The sequence below is a fragment of the Heloderma suspectum genome, chromosome 3, assembly GCF_057233095.1.
Source record: "Heloderma suspectum isolate Gila_16-S chromosome 3, 16-S_ref, whole genome shotgun sequence".
Taxonomy (NCBI): Eukaryota; Metazoa; Chordata; class Lepidosauria; order Squamata; family Helodermatidae; genus Heloderma; species Heloderma suspectum.
In genome coordinates this window covers 248,174,776-248,187,802 of record NC_139460.1, presented here as the reverse complement: position 1 = coordinate 248,187,802, position 13,027 = coordinate 248,174,776, and the positions used below count along the sequence as shown (strand labels likewise).

Here is a 13,027-nt window from a genome sequence, read left to right as displayed (position 1 = left end):
GGCAGGCAAGAAGGTTTGCTTTGGTGCCATGTTTGAGCAGGGGAGATGGGGCTGGGAGGTTGTGGTAAGTCAGTTGTGCCTGAGAATATACCTAATGGAGGCCTCCATCCAGGACAAGGACTGACCCTACTGGCCAGCAGTACCATGGCATTGGCATCCTTTGAGTATTCCTGACTGCTATAGAATTGCTGCTAGAGAGTTGGAATTCAGTCAGTTGTTCCAATTTGAATTACCTTCCAGGTCTTAGCAGGATATTTCAGGCACCGCTCCTAGGATTAGCTGCTAGTTGGTAGTGTGCATGGGCCCTTGTCCATAATAGAAGGATCCTGAGTAGCTCCGGTTAGAATACCTGGTAGCTGGCATGCCTAAGGCATTTCCAGTATAAATAAGAGAGGATTTCCAAGGGGAAAATTGCCTTCTGGCGTATATGTAGGATAAAGTTCCTACTGGGTGTACTGTTTTTCTTGGGAATTTCCTCAGGGAGCAGTGTATTCTATAGTTACCTGACCCAGATAACATACTTTTTTACAGCTAAATTAATTGTAGTCAGGATATGAAGAACCCTAATCTTCAGCTGTAGCCTATTCTATTCCAAAGGATCAGGTCCAATGAAGGCTAGAGTGGAATTCTAATTGAGTTCCATCTATCCCCTTATATATAGCCTGTGCTACACACTGAGGTGTTGTTTTTTCAGCTTCATATACACTATTGGCAGTAGCCATAAACATGCTGGGTATGGAGAAAGTACAGTTAATGTGCATAATGTGTTGCGGGGGGAGCAGAACAATTTAATCTGCATGAACATGTTGGACACAGCTGGAGGACATGTTATACTTCCTCTTGGATACAGCTTATGAAATTTCCGGTGTGAGATTAGTAGTGGCGGTTCCTTGGTTGCTTTGGAAATTATCCTTGGTTAATTGAGATCTCAATTTGTACACACTGGTAAAATTTAAATGAGAGTTTAGTCCTCCCAATGCCCGAGAAATAAGACAGGAACATTTTAATCTTTGGTTACGTAAACAGAGCTTCAAAAGTAGATCAAATAGCAACTCAGTCTGAACTCTTGCAGTGCAATCCTACTCATGCCTACTCAAAAATAAGCCCCATTGATTTCAGTGGAATTGCATTCTGAATGGTTTAATCATGAGATTTGAGCACATCGTGCTTAAGGTTTTGCCTTTAAATTGTCACAACTGCATTTATAAAAGTTTTTTAAAATTTCAATTTTTAAAAAAATCTAATGTGAGTGTGCAGGATGGAGGGAAATGTCCCCAAAGATGACAGTAGTTCAGCCTTGTAGTGGCATCTGCTGTGCAAAAATACTTTGTGGAATTCATGTGGAATAGAAGTAGGGAACGATAGACTAACAAACACAAAGTGAGGTCCTAGGCAAAGCTGGATTAATCTTAAAACATAGTCAGCATTTGTATAGCGTGATGCTAGGTCAGGTTTGTTTTACCCCTCTTTAATATGGGTGTTCTGATTCACTTTCCATGAAGACAGCAGTTTATATGCTCTGGAGATGATGTACAAGAAGCTGTAATGGCTGCTGAAAATGTCAAACAGTCTAAGCCTCCCCCTCCCAAATGTATTGTCCTGTGACACCCATTTAACTATTTCTGGTGTGACCCTACATCATCCAACAACAGATGTGCCTCATCCCCATCAAAGCTAGCAGTTGCTGTTATTGACTGTGTCTAGATAATAGCCATGCACGCTTCTGCTACTGGATACCATCCATTCAGATTCATTTAACTGTGTTGTACATAATTTCGTTTTAGTTTCTTCCATGCAAAGGCAGCCCTCGCTCCCTCAGTCCAGAGTGATTTCAGTTTGCCTTGGAAATGTAGGGCCTTAGTGTGAGTAGTCTGTACTGTGAACTCCATTGCACAAGCTAGTTGAAAATCTGCTGTTTGGGAAATGGTCACAGGCTAACTGGCTTTTATCGGAATCCCAGGACCTTCACTGACTTGCAGAAGATTAGACCTGACTTCCTTGCATTAATTGTGACTTCTCATTTAAGCAGGAGGTGAACTGAGCGTTTGATCTCAAAGGTTGTCATCTCTCTAGAGAGGACTTTTATCGAAATGTCACTTGGATAATATCAAATTCAAGCTCCCAATGGCCTCTGAGGTTAGGGATGAAAAAAGATGAAGGGAACAAGGGAGATGTTATCTTGCTATGGTCTTAAACAACTTACATTCTTTATAGTAAGCTAAATTCCCAGGGATCTCTAAATGGGCAATGGAAGCCATTTTAATTAGTTGTCCAAAATAGAACTGTGCTATACTACTCTGTGACATAGGCTTATTGCCAAAGGAACACCTGGAGGGAAATGGCTTACTTTCCTCTAGAGTAAGACTATTGCCAACTTATAGGTTTCTTACGGTATCCTTCCCTAGTCACTGCTTCCATGTTTTTAAAGCAACATACACCTAATTCTAGATTTGCGCACCCTTCACACTTAGTAAAGGTGAACATGTATTTTGTACTCAACTATGCATACACCAAGCACACAGAAAAGTTAGAACTAGTCAAAAGGTCAAAGAGCCATTTTATGCAGTGCGTTAAAAGTGGTGTTGTAAAGGTAGCTTGGACGCTGCCTGGAAGCAGGGACTTCTGGGGAGCAACATATAATGAATGGCAGTTGTGTTTTACTTGCCTCCTTGTTCTGTACTGCACTGCGCTTGGATTTTATATCTAGAACCATGCGAGCCAAAAACTCAAAAGCAAGTGAGCTTGATCATCTTGTGATTCCAACATGCCTGTAGCTCCCTTACAAGTGCTTCAGGAGATTGACAGCGACATCGACCTATTTTGTGAAACTGGTTTACAGAGGAGACATTTCTCTGTTGTCACAAATGCACTCCTCTTTTTCAGCAGTGGCACCCCGGTTATGGAGTGCCCTCCTTAGAGAGGCTCACCTAGTGCCTACATTGAGATCTTTTTGGCGCAAGGTGAAGATCTTTTCATCCTCCCAAGTTTTTTAGTCTTTCAGTTTTGTACTGCTGTTGTTCTTTGCTGTTGGTTTTACTTTGGTTTTATTCTGTAGCTGTTTTAATTTCTTTTAGATTTTACACTATGTTTTATTGTATTTGTGTATTTTGTGGTTTTGATCTGTATTTGTGAAAGGCCCAGAGAGATTTAGCTATGGGGCAGTATAGAAATGCAGTAAATAAATAACATGTCATATGTTGAATTGGAATTAATAAGGGTGAATAATGTATTTGATGGCTTTCTCTTCTGAAGAACAGATTTTTACATGTTGTTAGTGTTTGGTATTCTTGTGAATATGCTACATATGTAGCAGTGTGTGTTTTGGCGAAGCATACTTAGCACAATAAGCTATTCATTTTAATGGAAATGCTAACTGATGGCAAAAATGTAAATTTTAGGAATAGACAGTTTTACTGATGTTTGGGCAAAGCAGTCTTTCCTAGAACCTATTAAACACCTGCAGTGTGTGAGTAATTATTGCAGATGATGATAAACAATTTTAAATTGGATCCGAGTTCTTGTGAATGTATTTAAGTCTGAAGACTAGGTTTGCTGAGCAAATAAAGATTTAAGGCCACTTTATTAGGGTAACTTGCTGCTTTGTTGTCTGTAAAGCTGAATTTGCCATTTTGTGTTTTATTCTAAAGTCTATTCAGCTGGTGGAGAGGATAAATCTTCCCATAAGGAGTAAGGTCTTAGTTACCATGCTGCCTAGTAATAGCATTTTGCAAGTGACATCCGTTGATCTGAAAGTTGTTTCTGTGATGTTAGTTTGGTGATGGCTCATTTGCACATACAAGTCATCACCTGATGTTGCAGTCATCAAGTGATAAACATGCATGTGTGAACAAATCCTGAAAATGCCATTAGCTGTTTGATAGAATCTACAACTCTCAAGCAGAAAGACTGATGTCTTTACTTAGAACAAAAAAGCACTTGGGCTGCAGTCCTATGCACACTTTCTTAGTAAGCCCCATTGAAAACAGTGAGACTTCTGAGTAAAGATGGATAGGATTGAGCTGTCAGTCAACTTTCATCAGTACCAAGTAGGTGGGATAAAGCAAACTGTGATCACTTCCACGCCACTAACAATAGAGCTAGGTGCAACGCAGGGCACAAACCTGGAAGAGATTGTTGGGTTTGAGAGGAATGGTTCAGGAAATCCGAGATTTTCCATAGCAGATGTAGGCCAACTTCATTCTTGTGAAGAACCCCTATGGTCTAATGAGGTTTACAAAGCAAGATGCAAACACCTCAGGAGCAACTCAACTGCATTAAGTGATCCTGTGTATGCACTCTTCTTAAAAACATAAGATGGGCCTAGCTGGATCAGATCATGTTCTGCCTAGACTACTAGTCATGTTGGTGATATATCAGAGGCAGTATGTTCCCATTGCCAGGGAAAACAAGCAGGAGGGCGCTATTGTGCTCATGTCCTGCTTCTGGGGTTGTCATAGGTATCTGGTTGGCCACTGTGGGAAGCAGGCTGGTAGACTAGATAGGCCTTTGGTCTGATCCAGGACAGCTGCTCTTATGTTCTTAGACAACATCCTAGACCACCACTGATGCACCACAACATGCATTCTGCTCACCTTGTTCTAGAGTACCAAGCCTTTCTAAATCTAAGGCTCTAGAAGCTATAGTTCACATTTTGGCTGCCACAGAGATGCTGCCAAAATGCAGAAGGTCCCAGGTTCAGTTCCTAGCATCTCCAGGTTTGGCTGGGAAACAATCCTGCCTGAAACCCTGAAGAGTCTCTGCCAGTCAGTATCGACAGTACTGGGCTAGTAGGACCAAGGGTCTGACTCAGTATAAGGCAGCTTTCTGTGTTCTGATTCATATGTTCTTACCTAGTCGATAACATGCAGTAATATAGAAATCAATGAACAGATTTTTATTCACTGGAAGGGTGGAGAAAATTAATCTTATTGCTGAGAGAGAGGCTAAGTTCCAATGTTTGTGTACTTCCTGTACGCGTGGAAGAAGTAGACTAGAAATTACCACTTCAGGTTAGCAGCAACCGTCATTTGTCATTGTATTCAAAGGCAACAATCTATAGTTTGCCTATAAACCAGGATCCCAAGTTAAAGTCAAATCCTGGTTTGTATATTGGTATATCATTGTTGCTGCAGTTGGATGCAATGGCTTGCTGCTGAGCAGAAGCTTCTGATGTCCTCTTCTCACAGGGAGAAAGGGGAGGAAGAAGCAGACTTTTACTCGGGCACTTAATGGAAAATTATGTGTTGCTGTTAAAACTCAAATGTGACTGTTGTGTCATGAATAAGTACAGCAAGGAATAAGCATACTGGATGATCCAGGGGTAGTTCTTACCCTGTGAAAATAGTGTTGCAATTTCAGCATGCTGTCATAGTGTTAAAATTTCAAAACACTGAGTCTTTTTAATAGAGCTACTTAACAAGATGTTATAGTTCTGTGCAGCTTTACACAGTCACTGTGGCTAAGCTTTCCAATGTCACATGGGTATTTAACCCAGTAGAATTATCCCCTTCAGGCAGCCCTTTTAAATGTTAAGGTCTTTTACCTTCCTTCCTGAGCGTTGGGTCACTCTGTGAGTTAGTCCAGTTTCAAAATAGAAGTGGATGTACAGGGTCAAACTGTCTGGCTACTTGGAGGGTAAAGATCTGATAGTTCTTCAGCAGTGACAGAACAATTACATCATCTTGCAGTAAAAAAAATAGTGCAATGTTAGTACAAAGTCAGCTTTTTCTCTCTGGAGAAAATTTATTCTAGAAGAGAGATGTAATGTTGCTCTGCGTTAAGACGTGTTGGCTGTTATATTTAAATGTGCTCTCTCTATAACCTGCTCTAGGCCTCCAGACTTTGCCCTTTGGGCTTGAATTTTTGAACTCTTCTGTTTTTATTATCTGATCTTAATTTTTTGAAATCCTTTGATACTGTAATTGAGATAGGATCATTCTTATGTTCTCCCTTGTCGTGTCTTATCTATGAAGATAGGACACCTTATTTTGAGTTAGTGTCTTTACACTATCATGCTTAATCATGACCTTTGGTTAAGAGAGTGCGGCTGTTTATATGACGCAACAGCTCACTGTGGGTTATTTAACCCACACTGAGGCTGCAGCACATGCGACCATCATTTTAAATATGCAAGCCCCACTCAGGGCTTGTCATGTTGTGCAAAACTGGCAAGTGTCGGTTATGCAAAGGTTAAACAACCCTCGTATAACCCATTGTCTGTTCTAGGATTATGCGAGGCATGTTTAACCTTTGCATAACCCATGCTCGCCAGGTTCGCATGACAACCAACTCCCAAGTGGGGGTTGCATGTGCACCCTGGTGCCCACAGGTGCTGCAGCTTATTATGGAATAATTCATGATGAATAATGAATTCATGATGTACCGCATTGTCCGAACCCAGTCAGTGAAAGCTATTGTAAGGATGAATAATAATATAACATGCTTATTACCCAGGAGCTAATGATACGGCTCTGGGGATAAATACATCATTTTGAAATCATATACTCTGTCTTTATTCATAGTCAGTTGCCTACTAAATGTGGATAGAGGAAATGTAAATATGACATCTAACCTCACCTGTGTCTGAGAACTTTACATTATGGGTGTGATCCAGAATCCCATGAGCAGAATTCTGCTTATAGGACAATCCTCTGGAAAAACAGGAGGAGGCCTCTCCCAAGCTGTTCCAGAGAGTCCCCCAACCTTCTGGAACAGCTTTGGGTGGGGGTCACAGGGGAAGAGGGAATAAAATAAAATTACTTCGGCTAGATCCATCTCTTCTGTGATTGGACTGTGACCCAGCAACATAGGAAGCTGCCTATACTGAGTTAGGCCATTAGTCCCGTAGTGTCAGTACAGACTGGCAGAAGCTCTCCAGCGGGTTTCAGGCAGGGTGTTTCCAGCTCTACCTGGAGATGCCGGGACTGAACATGGGGCCTTCTGCATGTAAGGCGTGTCCTCTGCCCCTCCATTTTGACCATTAATTAACCCATGTGTGACCAATGTAGCTCTTTCAGAACATGCTTGTAGTGTCTTTCCTTTTTAGTAGAAGATGGGATTTGCAAGTCCAGTACCAGTTAGGACTATGTTGTTGTTATTGTTGTTTATTCGGTCAGTCGCTTCCGACTCTTCGTGACTTCATGGACCAGCCCACGCCAGAGCTTCCTGTCGGCCGTCGCCACCCCCAGCTCCCCCAGGGTCGAGTCCGTCACCTCCAGAATATCATCCATCCACCTTGCCCTTGGTCGGCCCCTCTTCCTTTTGCCTTCCACTTTCCCTAGCATCAGCATCTTCTCCAGGGTATACTGTCTTCTCATGATGTGGCCAAAGTACTTCAGTTTTGCCTTTAATATCATTCCCTCAAGTGAACAGTCTGGCTTTATTTCCTGGAGTATGGACTGGTTTGATCTTCTTGCAGTCCAAGGCACTCTCAGAATTTTCCTCCAGCACCACTATGGTGCTGGACTAACATATAGGACTATGTTAGCAATTAGCATTCCTCTTACAGTTTTTAGTCTGATGGTATCTTCTCTCGTTTTTATCCCTGTTCCTTCCCATATTCAGAACCTGCTTTGTCATGGTAAATTATTCTGAATATATACGCAAGTCGCCTTGCATGCAAGACATTTAGGGGCTTGCTCCACGGCATTTTTTCCTGCAGCCCACTGCATTTTTTCCTCCTTGTACACAAATGAGTACCTTTTAAAAGGTGTACACCAGGAACTGTGATAGTATATAACAAAGCTGAATTCTAACTATTGCAAACTTGCACATCCTGTTACATCATAGTCTCTTCAATCAGGGGCAGAGAACGTGTGACCCTCTAGATGTTGTTGGACTGCAGTTCCCATCAGCTCTATCCAGTATAGCCAATAGTGAGGGATTATGGGTGCTGGGGTCCAACAACATCTGGAGCGCCACACACTTCTCAACCCTGTCTCAGTTCAATGTGACAACCATACTTCATACTATAAAGCACCAGCAACCTTCCATGTGGAGTTTGCAAGGCGGTTGCCAGGATGCCCCACCACAGATAGCTGCATCTTGAAGGTTGATGATCTCTCTCCGTCTTGTGGCTTTTAAAAGCTTTAAAATAGATGCTAATTTAGGGTTTCAGGAATTTGGCATCTTTCTAACTGAAATTGATATCTATTTGCAGTTCTAGTGGGGGAAGCATGGTTTTCTACAGTTCTTCCTCATAATTTATGCTGGTAAGTGGTATGCTTGGTTTGGTGCCCAGTACCTTCTGTCCTTGTGAAATGGACTAAAAAAGGAGGTCCATGATAACAGTAGTAGTGGTAGTAATTTTATTACTGCTATTCCCTTCGGTCGCTCATGTGGATGCTGCAATTACCATGAAGTACCTTGGGCAAGTGAGGGCCAGAGTGCACATTCCAGTCTTTACTGGGATGCCATTGAAAACAGCCTTCCCATAACTCCTGTAGCCTGGTTGTTCTGCATCACTTAAAAGTGCTTGCCACATGGAGTTCTGTCATTGCTTTGACTGTGTGACCCACATTCCTCATGGCTGCTGGAGAGAGAATGGGTACTATTAACATGATGGCTGAGCTCCCTGCATTCAGTGCTGGTAAACATTTTGTTACAAATAATGATGTAAACTCTTTTTGTGACTATGACCTAAATGTGTATGATTGTTTTTTGTTTTTTTTAAAGCAATATTGCAAGTAGTACTCAGTTTGATGAAACCTCTGTGCTTCAGTTTCATTTTAGAGATAATAGTATTCCACTTTTCCTTGTCTATATTGTTGCGTGTATGGTTTTCTTTTCTCTCCCCAGAGGTGACAGAGTTTGGACTGAAGTCATCTCTCTCTCTCTCCCCCCTTCTCCCTCCCTCTCTCTCTCGCCTTTTATATAATCTGATTTTATAGCTTTGTGCAATCCTTCTTGATGACATGTTCACTGACATCGATGCAGTGCATTCCCATGTTAAATCCACTCTTTTTATTTCACTAAAATATTATAATGATAATATTTTTTCATGATAGTGACTTCTGATAATGTCCAATTAGTATACTTTGATTTTTATGAGTACTCTAAGGGCTCCTTCACACTGGGCTTTTATCCTGCGATTGAGATTGCTCCTTCACAGAAGTTTGCAGGCTCTTTACATGGTGCAGTGACCCTGCCATGACCCTCCTGCACTAAATGTCCTTTGTTCCGTTTTTAAATAGATCGCAGATCATGACCTATCAAATTACCCTGTTATATTGTCAAAAGAGTTAAAGCAGCAATAAGAGGTGTGAGATCAGTGAAAGATAATTGAAGACTCAGCTATGGAGGAGAAGGGGGAGAGGGGAAAGGAAGGAAGCATGTGTAAAGGGAGTCGGTTGTGATCCTGCATTTAAAATGGAAGCCAAAAGCCCTGTTTTAAATGCAGGATTTTAGGCTGGTGTAGAAATGCCCTAAATCAGAAAGATAATGAGCATGTACAGTAATACATTCTGTTTATTTCCAACCTGGCACCCTCGAGATGTGTTTGACTGCAGTTCCCATCATTCCCAGCCAGCATGGACAATGGATTTTCTTGCTGGGGATGATAGGAGCTGTAGTCCAACATATCTGGAGGGTGCTAGGTTGGGAAAGGCTGACCTATACCCATGGTTCCTTTCTCCAAACTGGCCTGGCCTGGTGGCATAGTATAACTTGAAACATTGATTTTTCATTAACCCTCTGTGTTCCCCCCCACCCTTCAGCTAAACTAAATTACACACTAAATATGTATGTGTATATATTTTCCTCATAGAAATACACTGCTGTTGGGGAATTGGGAAAGGCAACGGACACGTTTGATTCTACAGGAAAAATAACAGAAGAAAAGCCTTATGGTAAATAATAACATGATCTGTTCTGATCTATTCAACTGCAGTGCTTTGTTTAGATCACAGTGAAGATGGTGGCAAGCTCAGATTCTTAGCTTATTTTTGAAGGAATAATATTAGTCTAGCATAAGAGTGGGCAGAATGTAGATCTGGATTTACAGGTAGATCTCTGGGTGACTTGTAGTAGAGTGGCAAAGGTTTCCAGCCACCAATTGTCTAATAATAGCAAGAACAAAATGTCTTTTTCCCCTGCTACCACCAGAGGTGGGGGGAAAGAAGGCCTACTGTGGCCTGGGCCCTGGATCTTTTCTTTGTGGCCCCGGGTCTCTGGCCTAACCCATCTTGCCAGCCAGTGCTGCTTTCCTCCCCATTGGGTGGGTCTCACAAGACTTCAGGCAGGAAAGACTTCAGGCAGTGGTGGCTGGCAAGATAAGCAGGTGGCCTGGGCAGCCAGTAATTGTCTTCTCCTGGGGAGAGATTACCACTCCCCAAATTTTCCAGACCAGACTGGAAAAAAGCAGGAATCTTGAAGTCAGTGAAAATACCAGAACAACAACTTGTGAACATGGTAAAAAGTGAAACATATTTAAACTGCACAGGGAAGAGGAAGAGGATGGAGCTAAGGAGACCATCCCACAAACATCAGAGGAGGAAGAAGGCTCTCCTGCCTTCCTCATGAAAAGAAATTTACAATAAGCATTTTTTGTAAATTCCTCCAAAGTAGTCCAGAGAGCATTCAAATATCCTTCAGGATACAACGTAGGGATACCTCCCCCTCTGTACAATAGTTTGGACATTGGAAGTTTTTAGTGTTACAGTATGTTCAATATTTTTAAAAATAGCTTCTCTCCTTTCAGTTTCCAGGGTCATTTAGAATCACATTCAGAATAAGCCATCTTACATTTAGCTCTTCACAATCTTCACCCTCCCATTTTCTAGCATTCATTTTCCCAAAGTTTTTTTCCAGACTTTTTAATATTACAAATCCATGAGCATTTTAGGTGCATTACATCCATTCTATTGTTACGGTGACTAATTTCTACTGTATTTGACATAGTGAGCTCATGGAAGGAGTTTTCTGCTGCAATCAAATGGTTGGTTTTAAGCAAATGCCATGGCAGGAGTGCAGCTAGGAAGGCTTTCAAGAGCACCCACTGGAAACAGCAGTCTCCTGGTGGGAGCGGCGGGAGAGAATGGCACAATTTGGCACCTGCTGTGGCCGCATGACCCTAGGCAACTTAAATTTACAGTGTAATCCTATGCATGTCAGAAGTAAGCTCCATTCAGTACAGTAGGACTTGCTACCAGGAATGTGTATATATGCAGCCTTCTTTGGTGTTTTTTTGGGGTTGAGGGTGGGGGGTTGTCTTCCTTACTTGCTTTTATTCGGGATTGGAGGTCTTGCTGTTTTATTGTTATGTTAAAGATAATTTGAAGCCATTTCTGTTGCTTGGCGGGATCATTTTCTTTTTTTCCAAGCCATTTTATACTAGTTGCTGGCCTTTCTTCCCCACCCCCAGCCTGGCTGGTGGGAGTTGTAGTCCAGACTATGTGCCACCCCTCTTTTTAAACCTGCATGAGTTGGCAATGGTGGTATTTCTTTTCCTTTTTAAAAATCTGCATGTGGTTGCTTGTAAGGAGGGTGGGTTTTTGATGTAGTGAGAATTTGTGGCCGTGCTTACTTCTGAATAATCTAGTCCTTCTGGCTTCAAAGTAGGCATTTATAAGATGGATTTTTTATACTGTGTGTGCTGCTTCTTGCTTTTGCTTCTGAGGAGATTTGGAAAGGGGGATGCTTCTGCATGTAAAGAGATGTATATTTGGGTGCTCATTTTGTGTGGCTGTGTGAATTCTCCCCCACTGTTGGATTCTGTGCAATGTCATGTTGCTGGTAAAGCAGGACAATGTAGCTTCAAAGGAGTGTTTCCTGATGTAGTTCTATGGGTCAGCCACTCATGACCCCTTCGCCCCACCTCTTGTGACCCATCTTCTGCCCCGGGCCTGTGCCCTGGATCTTTTAGGTACCTATCAGTGCCCCTGCCCCAGCCCTAATGATACTGCTGAAATTAAGGCAATTTGGGGTAACCAGAAGTTAATATTTGTGTGAAAGGATTGTGAACTTCATTAGGTTCTGGTACCCCAAACAAATTCCTGGGCTCAGAATTGTAATCGAAGTGCATATCTCTTACACATGGCCTCAGTTGGTAGGTCTGGGGCTCCTAGTAAAAGATTCCAGAAGCTTGAAAGTCTGCCCACCCATCTAGCTGAAAAATTAAGCTGTATGCAAACCTTCTTGGAAATGGGTTTCTATGTCAGTTTTAAAGTTGTGATATCTGGAACTAAACTCCTATTTGCAAGGTCTTATGAGGCCACAAATTACTCACATACTGAACCTCACACCATAATTGATCTTATACTTTTACAAAATTAACATAAACATGGCTAGCTTAAATGGCCACTTGATGGGAGGGACCCTGCATCCCAGTTGCTTTTGTTCCACTTCAGCTTGTTCCATTCCAGACACCACCAGAGTATTCTGGTTGACGTTGCTTCTCTTTTGGATCACATGTGGGAAGGGCCGTAGGTTAGTTGTAGAGTATATGTTTTGCATGCACAATGTCCCAGGTTCAAATCTCAGTTAGGGTCTGAAACTCTTAGAGCCACTACCATTTAGTGTAGATCACATGTGGGCCTCAGAGGCCTTCAGTGTGGCCCATACAGGTGTCCATGCCCCCCCCATCCCTCCCCTGCTACAAAATGGTCTCCCACAAGCCTGCCATTCTGCTGTTTGGCAGGCTGGGGAGTGCACGATTGTGATGAGGGGGCAGTGCCTTTCTTACACATGATCCTTGCCATGTAAATCATGCCACCACAGCCCGCCTAACAGATGTGTTGGTCAGACTGGGGGAGTGATTTCAGTGGGTAGGATAGCATGTGGGGATGACTTTCCCCATGTACCATCCTCTCCCATTTTAATTATATGCCTCTCTCTCCGTCCGCCTCTTGCCCAGCACGCTTCTCAGCTGTTCCCAGCACCAGTCAGCTGGGTAGTGGGGCAACTGTGATGTGATCACAGTGCACAGGGTGGGGAGGTTTAAGCTACCCCATCTCCACATGTTCAGATGGGGACGGAAGAGTGAGTGCTGCCTGTCTGGGTGTGGGGAAAGGGTGTGTGCAAGGGAGAGCTA

The 13,027-nt window shown here is 42.5% G+C and overlaps 1 protein-coding gene across 14 annotated transcripts in view; it reads left to right on the top strand.

Annotated features, from left to right (window-relative positions):
* TRUB1 (TruB pseudouridine synthase family member 1) overlaps positions 1–13,027 on the top strand; it is a 70,832-nt gene that overhangs the window by 20,473 nt on the left and 37,332 nt on the right. For all 14 annotated transcript variants that reach the window (XR_014789478.1, XR_014789475.1, XR_014789474.1 and 11 more), the window contains one exon: positions 9,764–9,845. Coding sequence is in view for 1 of the 14 variants with exons in the window: in XM_084846142.1 (XP_084702268.1) it covers positions 9,764–9,845 (82 nt within the window). In the remaining 13 variants the exon portion in view is untranslated. The remainder of the gene's footprint in view (positions 1–9,763; positions 9,846–13,027) is intronic.